The 12,484-nt window shown below is 38.8% G+C and overlaps 1 protein-coding gene across 1 annotated transcript; it reads right to left on the bottom strand.

The window, feature by feature from the left end:
* Nucleotides 1-374: 374 nt before the first annotated feature.
* Nucleotides 375-7,435, bottom strand: LOC140927441 (junctophilin-3-like). The gene is made up of 2 exons (XM_073377088.1): nucleotides 6,921-7,435; nucleotides 375-3,140 (listed from the first exon to the last, which is right to left on the bottom strand). The coding sequence occupies exons 1-2, from the start codon at nucleotides 7,300-7,302 to the stop codon at nucleotides 2,350-2,352; spliced, it is 1,173 nt and encodes a 390-aa protein (XP_073233189.1). The 5' UTR covers nucleotides 7,303-7,435; the 3' UTR covers nucleotides 375-2,349.
* Nucleotides 7,436-12,484: the final 5,049 nt, after the last annotated feature.

Raw genomic sequence — 12,484 nt, 5'->3', positions numbered from 1 at the left:
CAATCAGAACCCCCATGAACTAAAACAGTTGATTATTCTCACGGGCTGTTTTGTAGTCTAGTAATTCTGCAGATGGCAAGGATGGGCAAGGATTAAAACTTCAAAAAATGAACCAATTTTTTCAAGGTTTAAGATACTAAGTTATGACTTCAGTACATAATTGACGTACAATGGCAAAACCTTGTGACATAACCCCTTTAAAAGGATGCAGTACTTCAATGCATGGTTTGGTGCCTATCATCATGATCATGCCACAAATCTCACCAAGACTGCCGGCATATTTATAGCATATTTATAGCATTCCCACTAAAACTATTCAAGTTGTTAAAAACAGTTTTCAAGTAGTAAATAACTCAGGAACCAAGGCATAAAACTATGCTAACCATACATTATAACAACAGTAATTATCAAATTATTTACAAGACAGAATTAACTTAGATTAATTTAAACTCGTGGCCTAAAAAGACAATGTACAAGTTCAGCTAAAATGACAGTACGAGCAGTAATCCGATTTAACCAAAAAGTAACAGGTATGCTTCCGATAAACGTGTTGCTTTAAATTTTACAAAGCCAATCCAAAACATCAGTTCTGTATTTCAAAAAAAAACACGCCTTTTTCCAGAGCATGCCTCAAATTTTCATAACGTTTGGCAGAGAGGAAAATGTAGTTGTCCCATCCGCATATTAAAAAAAATACATATTTTGGCAAATGGTGGTATTAAGTGTTAAAAAAACATAACATTCTCTCATTCTCTGATGTGGTTATCTATTCATGGTATGTGAATTCGCATCAGATTTTTTCCTTGTTTTGTCCGTAGCTACAAGGAAGAGTATAACGGAAAGCAGCAAGAAACACAATATATTACTACCATAAAACTCTATAATTTAGTTTTAAATAACCTGATTACATTTGAACAAAATCAAACGGTTTTTTCCTTGAACCTTAACAAGTATAAAAAAATAAACTTTGCTCTGAAGAAGAATACTTGTCAAATTTCAAAGGAAATTGTTGATTTGGGTGTTAAAAAAGGGGGAGAGTGTGTTGCTCCAGAAAGTACCCAAATTCCTCCTATGAAGGGTTCATTGGTTTGAACCGCCTTCTACATCACTTTGGAAATTCGATTTGGGTCTTCATTTTTGGCCTTTACGACCCCATCCCTCTTAGAATTTCCACTGACCCTCTGTGGGCTGTGTATGGTTCTTTTCTGGAGCAACAAACAACAACAACAACAACAACAACTTTATCAATTTCTAAAATCTCAGCTACAAATTACACAAAAGCCACTCAGTGTTGTGACCCAATCCCAAAACAATTTTTGTCACTACAAAAAATATAAATAGTAGGTATTTTCCTCATTAAATTTGTACAGAAATGACTTGATTTACACTAGTGTGTGCATGACCAACAAGAACTTTCAATCAGAATTCTTTTAAAGCAATAGTACAGAAGTTTATAAATCAAATGAGTTCATCTGGCAATTCTTGGCTCTGAGACTCATTGGAAGCTTGCAATTTATTGTAAATTAAAAAATTCTACTCTTCATAAAAATAATGATCAGTTGAATGAAGAAATTTAATAGGCACTATTTTCACCACATATGAATTTTCCTAGAAGAATTTTTTCTGTTGATTTACAGTACAATTTCTCATTCATTTTACCAAGATGATGAGGTCAATCCACAGGAAATTTAACACAAAAAGGGAACAGAAAAATTATTCAAAATCTTTTTTCGCCAGTAACTAATCAGTAAATGCAAAAATGCAGTAACTCAATGCAATATTATTTTTGTGCTTATTGGCATAAATTAATGAATACGCATAGATGTTGAAAACTTAGTTTAACGTGACCATAAAATTAGAAGTTGTAGCATTAAAAAGACTACCTAATGCTTGGTAAACAACACTACAAAACAGCCTATGCCTATTTACTAAACCTCAACATTTATTATAGAAAGCTCCTTCCCACAGTTTCCACATAGGGAACATGCACACTTATGGCCTCATTCGCTAACTGCAACATCACCAGCTACAATTAGTTGCTACAACTTACTAAGTACCTGTCTTGGTGGTAAAATAAAATGGTGGTTGACATCTGTTGCCTTCAGTTGTCGTAAATGTCCAGCCATGCTAACACAGTGCAGCAAGCTGCAAGAGATGAATTCTGTATTTCACACAGAACTGCAAAACTATGCTTGTGAATAAGGTCGATTCTCCCTTGTGCCAATGCAAGATGACAAAAGTGTACAGATTACGACACTGAGCCATCAGTGGTCACAAGCAAGGGGCATGATGCCATCGGTGAGACTGCAGCCTCAAAAATATTCCCTCACAACAAAACAGATTTTAGTTCTACGTCTTGTCTTTCATTTTAGAAATAATTGCTCTAACACGCTTTTGAGCAGTGGCTGCTGCTGCGACAGCATTTTCGGCAGCACTGACAGCATCCACAGCCTTATCCCTTGCTGCAGCAGCTCTTGATAGTGATATCTGTGACTTCTGTTCTGCCTTCTCTGCTGCATCCTGGGCCCCCTCACAAACCACCCTTAGCCGCTGTTTAAACCTTGTCACAAGAGAAACTAATGCACCCCTCTTTCTTGAATCCGTAACTAACTCATCATTTTTCCACTCTCCTTCCAGCTTTGTTCCATCTGGATATGAAGCAACACCTAATCCATGCCTCATGTTTTCACTCCACTCGCCAATATAGCTAAAGCCGTCAGTGTCTTCTATAACACCATATCCATGTCGCTTGTCATTCTTCCACTCTCCCTTGTATGTCTCTATCAGGCGATTATCTGCCCTTTCAATCTGCCCATTAGCATCAACACCATCCATCTTATAAGACTGAGCCGAGCCACTGCCCACTGTACTGTTCATTGATCTGGTTTCACTAGCAATGTCTGGATCACTTAAGGGTCTGGGTGATTGTGGGTGGGAATCAGTTTGCGAAAGGGTCCTCACATGGTGTAGTTTACTGTTCTGACTGGGTAGGACCCCGTTGGCTTTAAAATTATCCACAGTGGACTGCCTAGAAATACAGCGCTTGTAATGCCTTGTGGTGCTGTTTTCTCGTTTAACCTCACCACTTCGTATACCATATCCGGAACGCATCCCAGTTTTCCACTGTCCATAATAATAACCTGAAAGATCATATTTCATTAACAATATTGTTGAATGAGGCTGAGTATCATGTGAGGATTTATGTAGATCTAGGAGGATGTTATCCAACAAGGCCAAAGGCCAAGGTGGATAACAGCCTCCAAGATGTAAACAGATGTTTTTTTTTTATTCACAGATACATGAATCTTTATTAAGGTAAGGGTATTCAGTAACCATCGTTTGCAGAAAAAGAGACAGTCCAAAATAAAGTTGTGCTTATTACCTGGTTTATTCCGTTAACTGGCTCACTTCAATTCATGTTTGTATAGACTTTCTAAAAGCCTTTTCCGGTTTCTGCTGGTTAGATGGTCAGGCAGGAAAAACTTGACCCACAACTTACATCGCTCCCCTCTAGCGACTTTTTCACTCACTTTCCCTCACTTTGCGAGCATTCCTGGTGCCTTCAGTGCTCTCGTAGTCAACTTATGGCAAGTCTAATGGTTATAGCAGTGCTTAGAATTCAAGCAACAAAGAATCAGTAACTTACATCTGGTAAAAGAAAAAGAGCTATGTCCCATATTTGCTTTCTTTGCAGTACAGAACATTATTTTAGTTGAATATTCACATCTTTTTCATATACACCTGCTGAGGAAAAAGCTGTGATGTTTGTTATGAATATGAAACAGTTTTCTGGCAGTCCATTTTCCTATAAGGTACCAGTGATCTTTGCTTGGTTTGAACAGTGGAAGTCTACTTTCACCTCAAGTTTTGATTTAGAAGGTAGCATAAAGGTATAAATTAATGATACCAAAACTTATTAGACATAATTAATAAAATCTAAACAGCAGGATACTGGCTGGTTAGTGACCGCAGTTGGCAAAGCAAAACAAATGAGAGAAGCTAGCCTGTACACAGCCTTCAGAAAACTTGCTTGTGTTTTGGTGTCCTTTACTGGCTTTAACCTTTACAACAGTTAACACTACTTTTTTTTTTTTGAAGTCAAGTGTAATTTATGAGGGGTCAACAAATTACCAAAAATTTTAAAAATATGCTTTTCATATTCTTGGGAAAATAGCAGTCTTTTCTGATCTAGTTAATTATTAAAGAGATGAAAACTGACTTATCCCTTAGTTTAATCTGGAAGTGTAAGATTGTCCCATTTTTCCTTAAGTCAGGATGTATAATGAGTGGCATTTGATGTCAAACTACTATAATGCACAGTGTTTTTTTTGTAAGAATGCAGCTGAAACTGAGAACTTGCAGCATCTTCAGGTTAAGAACTCACTCACATTTACTCTGAGCTGAGGTTTCAGCTATTATTCTTTGACTATGTTTAGCACACTTAAAAGTTACTGAAAGCACTTATGTAGGTTTAAATAACCACAAAAACTATTTAACACTTCAGTGACATTTAATTTTGATCATTCACACCACAAATAGCTGCCTTTGAATCTAACAACGTGCTCTTCAAGAGTTAAATCTATTCTTCTTTCTCGGTGGGAGATAATAAGCCTGCAGTGTCCAAAATTAGAAAAGCACCCAACTCATACAAACCCTGAATAAATTTATTGTTTCTATGTCGACCTGAAAGTACAAACAAAACTAACAAATAGCAAGCTTGTCCTGCAGTGTTATCTGTTTAATTGAAATGCCTAAGACCTGTGCTTGTGACCAATAATGCTACTGCTTAAGATAACAGAAATGTTTGGTAACCTGAATGTAATTTTCCTTTCAATTAAGTGTTAGGAAATCTGATCAATAATACGTATGGAGTATGCATATTCTTTTCAGTCATGACATAGTCGTTGAAGAGGCTACTGACAATTTGTTACTGTCAATGCAGAGGCATAGGCAAAATTTTGATGAAGCATTGATTCTGTTTAGGTAATTTACAAGCTCAGCAAACTCAATTAAACAGCAATATTATTGTTCTGGCGTCTAGAGATGAGTTTCTCTTATTATAAACCCAGGAAGGTAAATTAAATCAATTTCTGGTACTGTCTGTCTACTGTCGACCTCGAGGGCACATGAATGGCATAATTGAGTCTCATCGAATGACAAAGCTGCACTGAAAAAGATCAATGAAGATACAAGAAATTGGCTAAAATGTTAATGTTCAAAAAATCACAGTCCTGAAATCACTGTCAAACTTATTTGCATTTGCATGAGAAATTCAAGACAGACCAGACTGCCAAAATGGAAAAATTTTTCAAGCGACTCACGCTTGCCCTGGCTGCATGATCACTGATAATTACTTTTAATTCCTGTGATATCAGCGTACATCAGATGGGAGAGCTTTGGTGAAAATTATGATGCCCAGTTATTTTAGTAAATTTGTTTTCTAGAATCTACTAAGGCTATAATACCAAAGGTAAACAGACCAAGCCCGGAATGTCCCAGAACGATCGTTTGGAACGGGCAGTTATTGAGTTAAAATTATCCATGCAATCGCTCTAAAGTGACCCACTGACAAGACAATCTGTAGTGATATCTCCAGCAGAGACGCGCCTTAACATTCCCGCAAAGAAAAAGTTTCGTGTTTTTTCTAGAACTTCGCATATTTCACCTGATTGCTGCTAAATCATCCAACACGCCAATGTAGCTTCTAACTTTACTTGCTAGCAACACCAACAATCGTTTAGCGTGATGACAGATCATCATTGCACGCAAAGAGTGCGAAGTGGCGATAAATTCGCGAGCATGTTGACTGTTTACCTTTCTATACGCAGTAGTGCTTTGCTCCAAATGCCACATAGTTCTAAAACCTTTCATCGCCGCTGTCCGTTCGAAATTTTTATCACTCCCTTTCAAACAGACACAATTGCAAAAACCGTATCCAGGAATCTAGGCTATTTCCAAACTTCAGCGAAACAGACAAGATAAATTTGTAAAGAAAACAGTCGCCTATTGCGGATATTTGGAATTCTCCTAAACAACTGAAGCATACAAAGTCTACAAGTAAATGAAAGTAGCGGAGTTGTGTTTAGATGTCGGTTTCATTATTTATCACTCGTGGAACGTTCCTGAGAATTGAAGGGATGCCAACTTTGTGTGCAGTATTCCATTTGCGACGCATTTGCGCCGCCGGACAGCGCACTGATTCAACCCTGTCAGCTGTCGAGCTACGATAGGTCTTGATATTTTGTCTTCAATATAAAACACTCATTTTTATTTATAGAAATAATAAGTTATACCGCTTGAATTTGAATGATTCTCTGGACTTTTTTCTATTTTAATAAGTTTATTTTGCCTTGATCATACAACGGGAAAGTTCTGATTCAATGCGAGATCGCCAAGATTGTCAAGGCCTCATTGTCAATACGCTTATAATAACCTGACCGAATGTACGAATTGGTATGGCACGACGTAAAAACAGCCTCAGCGACGTCCCGAAATTCGCAAAATAGCTTCATTAGAAAGGACAATTCTCGCGCAGAATTGTACCCGAGTGCTGTCAAATTAGAGAGTGAGAAAATTGTCATTTTATGTCCCTCTGTGCGCGCATTATTAGCCATTATTCAAAATCCGGAAAAACAGCGAAAAACGTTTAAATCCGTTTAGTTGGGCATAATTGGAATATAAATTAAACGAATTACGCGAATTTAGTAAAATATAGTGCTTAAGGCAATGGCAAAAACCAAGACATGACGTAAAAGTACAGTGGTGTATCTTGTCTAAGCGACACAAATGATCAATTGAGTTAAGCTATTCTTCCGAAATGGGCCGTCATTCTTTCGGGAAACAAATTTATCTGTTGTCATTTATACGAGCAAACGCTTCTCTCTGTATACTTTGCTTCTCTCTTTTCAAGCAAAACTCACCTTTATCGGCATAAATCTCGATGCCATAACCTTCTTGCAGACCAGAAGTCCAGCTTCCTTCATACCGGGCTCCACTTTGCGATTTCTGTATTCCGTAACGTGCTTTAAATCCTTCTTCCCACTCTCCCTGATACACCCATTTTCCCCGAAACTCAACGCCAAGTCCGTGCCTACGGCCACCAAGCCAATCTCCCTCAAACCGATGGCCATTTGGCCAAACATACACTCCACTAAGTTCGAATCCGTTGTTCCACGAGCCTTCGTAGCGCGCTTGTCCTTTCGGCCCGGTGCAGATCCCGTAGCCGTGTGCTTTGCTGTTTTTCCATTCGCCGCAATAAGTTCCACCATCTTCAAAGTCAAAGCGACCACCGCTCATAATCATCCGCGGCAAGCATAGCTCGCTTGCAAGGTAATTCTTTTTCACAGTTTAGCGAGTCAGTTAGCACACTTTCTTGCTCTCTCGTCGCTCACTTGTATACAAATTTGACTGACATTCACTTTTCGTATAATCGATTACCCGCTCTCAGCATTTTATTAAAAACGCATGCTCTGAACACAATAGCCGCTGTTCCCTGAACTGTGAATATTGATAGAAACAGCTGATTTTAATTAGCTGTTCTCAAACAGTACACTTGATGTTTCAATTTGGCTCTGATGCTTGTAAAAGCAAGCAAATTCAAGTTTAAAACATGGGTTCAGTCATCTCCCCCGAGAGCTTGGCTCGCAGGCTATATTCAGTTATGTTCTTGATGGCGATATATTGACCATGTGGGATTCTCAGTGGGCAACTCACTTTTTGATTCTCGAGTTTGTATGTAACAAAACTTTTTTTCGAGAAAATAAGATAAAGCTGGCAGTTTTAATAGCCCGGTGACATTTACAAATTCTTATATTTTTAATATTGATAATGCTGTTTAAATATGCCTAAACGACTTCTATTGTATTCCATTTGACCCTGGCATAAAGCGGAATGTAAAGCATTTTTTTTCTCAGATACTTCATCTTCATTTGATTGATTACTGGTTTATCACTTTTTTTTTTTTCGTTTCCTGACATGAATTCCCGCTGCGTTTACAATTAAACAAGAGTTAGTCTGTTAAAATAGACGAATCTAAAAGATTTTTAATTGACTATTAAGGTCTGTTTATGTTTTATCACGGGAGTAATTGGCTCCTGGTCTGATATTTGTACTCTTGACCCATACATACAGCCAGTCGACTCTCTCTTAAGGACATTCTTATAAAAAGGGGATTACACCTCCCTAAAACCACAATCTACTGAGAGTTTGACAGTTGTAGCCTTTTCCGCCTTTTTCTTCAGGGACCCCAGAGGGGGTGGGTTGTGAGGGGGGGGGGATGAGACGGGGGTGGGCTTAAGCGCACACACTTTTTGAGAGGGACAAAAAATGCTTTACCCGTTTTGATTTCGATCTTATTTCAAACCTCCATGGCTCAATAGTTTCATTCCTTACAAAAACAGGTTCAATGACATACAATTCTAACAGTCTTGAGAACCTCATACATCTTTATTCTATAGTTTGGGGCAACAGTCAGGGGCACCCAACGTCAATTTTCGGAAAATATCTGTTCGGAGGGCGATTTGAGATCTAGCTTTCTGGAACATTTGTAGTAAAATTTCTTGCTTGCCTGCCTCTCCTAGGATTTCGAACATCTAAAAAATGGTATTATTGCCCATTTTAAACCGATTTTACCCTAAAAAGGTCACCTAAAACTTTCGGGAGCCTTTTTTCTGGCTGAAATTTTGGAAAAGGTAAGTTTTGATCCCTATCATTCCCAGATCACTAGACTTTCAGCTAGGAAATCCGAACAGATGAAAACTGATTTTTAGCGGATAAAAATATGCCTATATCTACCGTTTAAATACTAAAGTTTAACAATGCTATTTTAAAGTTGTTTTGAACTATATTCTCGTTGGCCGGTGCCCCTGAACAGTTTCCACAGATTACCGTTTTTGCCCATCTCTTAATGAGCCCTAACAGGAACAAGGGTAAACAAATTCTAAATCCGCTAAGCTAACACAACTTGTTCTGATTATCTTGGCCGGCCAAACACAGTTTGATTTGATGATGTATGTACGCCCTATCTAAATAAGTGTAGAACATCGATAATCAAAAATATGTCTCTTTTTTTAATTACGATTTTTATTTAAGATGTTAAAGAATCGATGTACAGTGCCATGCAGTTAAAATTTAGTTCCGGCAGAAATAAAATAAAAGCATAAAGAGCCCAAACAATTAAAGATAACAAAGGTGTTCAGTGATTATCTCTGGTAACTGGTCTCAAGATCCCTTTTAAGATTATGGCTGTTGCTCGTACTTGAATGAACTGTGGTTCTTTTTAAGCGTTTTCGCTGGACGTATAAAGTGGTACTGTAGCAAGGGATGTAGCAAGGCACTTTTACGAAACTTACAAACTCAAGAGCCCTTTGTTTGTCTTCAACTGGACAGCCAGACATTCCCTCTGGATTTCAGCAAACTTTTTGAAATTATTCCTATGCATTCAATCATCAGATATAAGTAATCAACAACAGTCTAACAATATATTACCCGTTAATTAATGAAACGTGCGTTCAGCCGACCGATGAAGAGTTCGTGGCGTTTTCATTAGAAAGTGTCCTTTGAGTTTCTAGAAGTATCCGTGAAGTAAAATCATGATCAGATATAAGTAATCAACAACAAATTACCCGTTAATTAATTAATGAAACGTGCGTTCAGCCAACCGATGCAGAGTTCGTGGCGTTTTCATGAGAAAATGTCCTTTGAGTTTCCAGAAGTATCCGTGAAGTTAAATCATTTACACTATCAGTTATCTGTTGATTAGAAGTTGGAGGTTTTTTCTTTCCGTCTCTTGAATAAGCACATAATTTACTTTTCTCCATGTATGTTCTTTTCAAGACCTCTTTCAAGGAAGCACTGGAGTACTCACCTACCCCACCCTCTCCCACTTTTTCCGAAACAATGAAGTCTAACAAAAAAGGGGGTTTCTTCTCAGCCTCCCCACTTCAAGTAAGTAACCAGCGTTCCCCCTTTACTAATTGGAAAAAAAGCTCCGTCGTCCCTTTGTGGATCCTGTATGCTACTGAGTGCACGTATTTTAAACGCTTTTCAGCTGTAGCTTTTCTCCTGAGTGAAACCAAAATTCTAAAACTAAGTCCATTGAGCAAAATAATTATGGTCTCCTTGAAGAATGGTACAGTTCTAGGCTCACCCAACTTGGGTGGATATGTAAGCAGTTTCAATGCTATATAAGGTTAAATTAAAAACGTGACACTCTGCGTCATTTGATAACGCATTCATTTTCAAAAGATGAAGCCTTATTTAAGGTTGTGAACATCAGCTAGTATTCTGGCATATTCTAATTTTTCTGTGCTATAAACACGATTTTCATGTGCTAATAACATTCTTCCAGAATAGTAAATCGGCATTTTGTGAACTTTCTGACAGTATTTTCATCTTAATACTTACTTAAAATTATATTTAGACTCTAGTTTTTGCTACTGCTCAGAGCCACTCAGCTCAGTTTCAGCTTTATCAATCACTCAAGAAAACTGATCTCTTTTCAATGTCGAATAGTCAGGCTGTTACAATGGTTGGAAACTCAATAGTTCGTAATGAAGAGGCAAATCAGTTTAAGCGCCCGTCAGTGTTGGTTGTACAATGCGGAATTCGAAATTTCTTCATTCTGCAGGTTTGAATACCTCGTTGATTCTTAACGTTGATTCTATATTTAGATACAATCTGCATGCGCGTGCGCTTATTCGCCAACTGGGAAAGAGTCCGTAATTGTGACGCGCATCTTTAGATTCACTTTTCCTAATAACGTTTTAAGGAAATCTTAAGAAGGAAAATCTTGCCATTATACCATAATTGGAACTAATTATTCAGAAGAACAGCTTAAAACCTTTGATTTGGAATGAGTAATCGCTTACTGATTCGACCAAGTGTTCAAAAAAAGCACTCAAAAGTCAACTCCGGCTTCCTCCCAGCTGATTTGGCTGCCGCATACGCTTCCTACCATGAGAATATGGCGGAGCAGAAGAAGCTGGAACTCAAGCTTTGGGGCATCGATATGGAGACCAAGCAAATGAAGCGTGACATTCGACAGCGCAAAGAGGTTCTCGAAAGAGAACTAAAAGAAAGGGAAGATGATTTTTGGGGCTGCCATCGAGTGTTCTCTGCTGCTACGTTGATTACTGAATCTGACTCTTTTAGAAAATGCTTCTACACTGGACCTCAACCAACTAAGGCCAAGCTACCACGCGGAAAGCTCGATAGGCTGAGTCATTTAGTGCGAAAGCTTCAAGCTGAAGACGACTTGGAAACTCTGTTAAGATTTCAGCGCTGTGCACGATACGCTACAAGGAGAGAGGACCGTCCAAAATCGGCTTTGAGTCTGACTTTTGATGAGGAAAGCGACATAACTGAAGCGGATTCTACGTCGCAATGTCTTACAGAGGTCATAAATGCACCACGCATAGGCAGTATTGGAAGCATTAGTGGTGACACTTCAGGTCGAGTGAAAAGAATCCGGTCGGCGCCATTAAGGATCGCGTCTGAGAAGGAGGAGTTGAGACCTCGGAACCGCAGCCGGGGACGCAGTGTTTTTCCTCAGCATCCCTTGAAAAAAGCCCATGGTGAAACTTTCTGTTATTCTAAAGAGGGTAGCCCTGAGATTGTTTTGCACTCTTATGATCGACAAAGATCTCCCATAAAAATGGCCTGGACTGAAGATGCACCCAGAGCAGAGAATAAAGTTATTGGGAGTAATGAAATTCAAGCGAACAGTGGCGTGGATTCATCAAACAAAGATTCTTTGGACCTCACTGAAGAGAAAACGCAATGGCGCAGAGAAAGTAGAGTCAATCAGTCACCGGAGATAGAAAGATTGGCCTCGTTTTCACCTGAGCAACAATCGCACGAAACCAGCGTGACGGATCTATCTAACCTTTCCCGCTCTCAACATCTGCTTCCAGAATCGAGCTCAGAACATCTGCAATCAGTCGGAAACACCACATCTACAGGGCAAGAGAAAACTATCGACTCAGAACTGCTCTCAGAGGATGGTCTAAAAGCTAACGGTACGATGGGGGGAGAAGTAAGGCAAAGTATAGCTGAGGATCGGTTTCAGCCAAAAGATTTGGTTCATAGATCTAAGCATGACGATGTTCGCGTCTCTTCAATTAAGGAAATAGAGCCTTCAGAATCTGATTTGCCAAGTGCACTTCAAAACGAGGAAGCTACTAACGTTTCTGATGAGGATCAAAGACTTAATAAGAGAGACACACTCCAGCTGGAATCAAGTGAGCAGTACACCTTTAGAATACGAGCTGAGCCACGATACAGTGAAACATCAGAAGCAGCAAAGTTTGACCATACACATACACGAGGCGAAAAAATTGCAAGAGACGACTTCCACGTGACCGTTGAGAGAAGAGGGACGCATAATATAAAGAAAGCCAAAGCACAGCACAGACAAGGTGGTACTACGTTACCAAAAAGCAGCTTGCATGGCTTGTCAAGCCGACGAAAATCATTGGTTCTAAGG

The sequence above is a fragment of the Porites lutea genome, chromosome 2, assembly GCF_958299795.1.
Source record: "Porites lutea chromosome 2, jaPorLute2.1, whole genome shotgun sequence".
Lineage (NCBI taxonomy): Eukaryota > Metazoa > Cnidaria > Anthozoa > Scleractinia > Poritidae > Porites > Porites lutea.
Note: the sequence above shows the minus strand (reverse complement) of the source record. Positions and strands in the feature narration are given on the sequence as shown.

Excerpts from the sequence above, each read along its gene's own strand:
- LOC140927441 (XM_073377088.1), bottom strand. The coding sequence starts at position 7,302 with ATGATTATGAGCGGTGGTCGCTTTGACTTTGAAGATGGTGGAACTTAT. Across the intron at positions 3,141-6,920 it reads CGAGATTTATGCCGATAAAG|GTTATTATTATGGACAGTGG; the intron begins GTGAGTTTTGCT and ends ATGATCTTTCAG.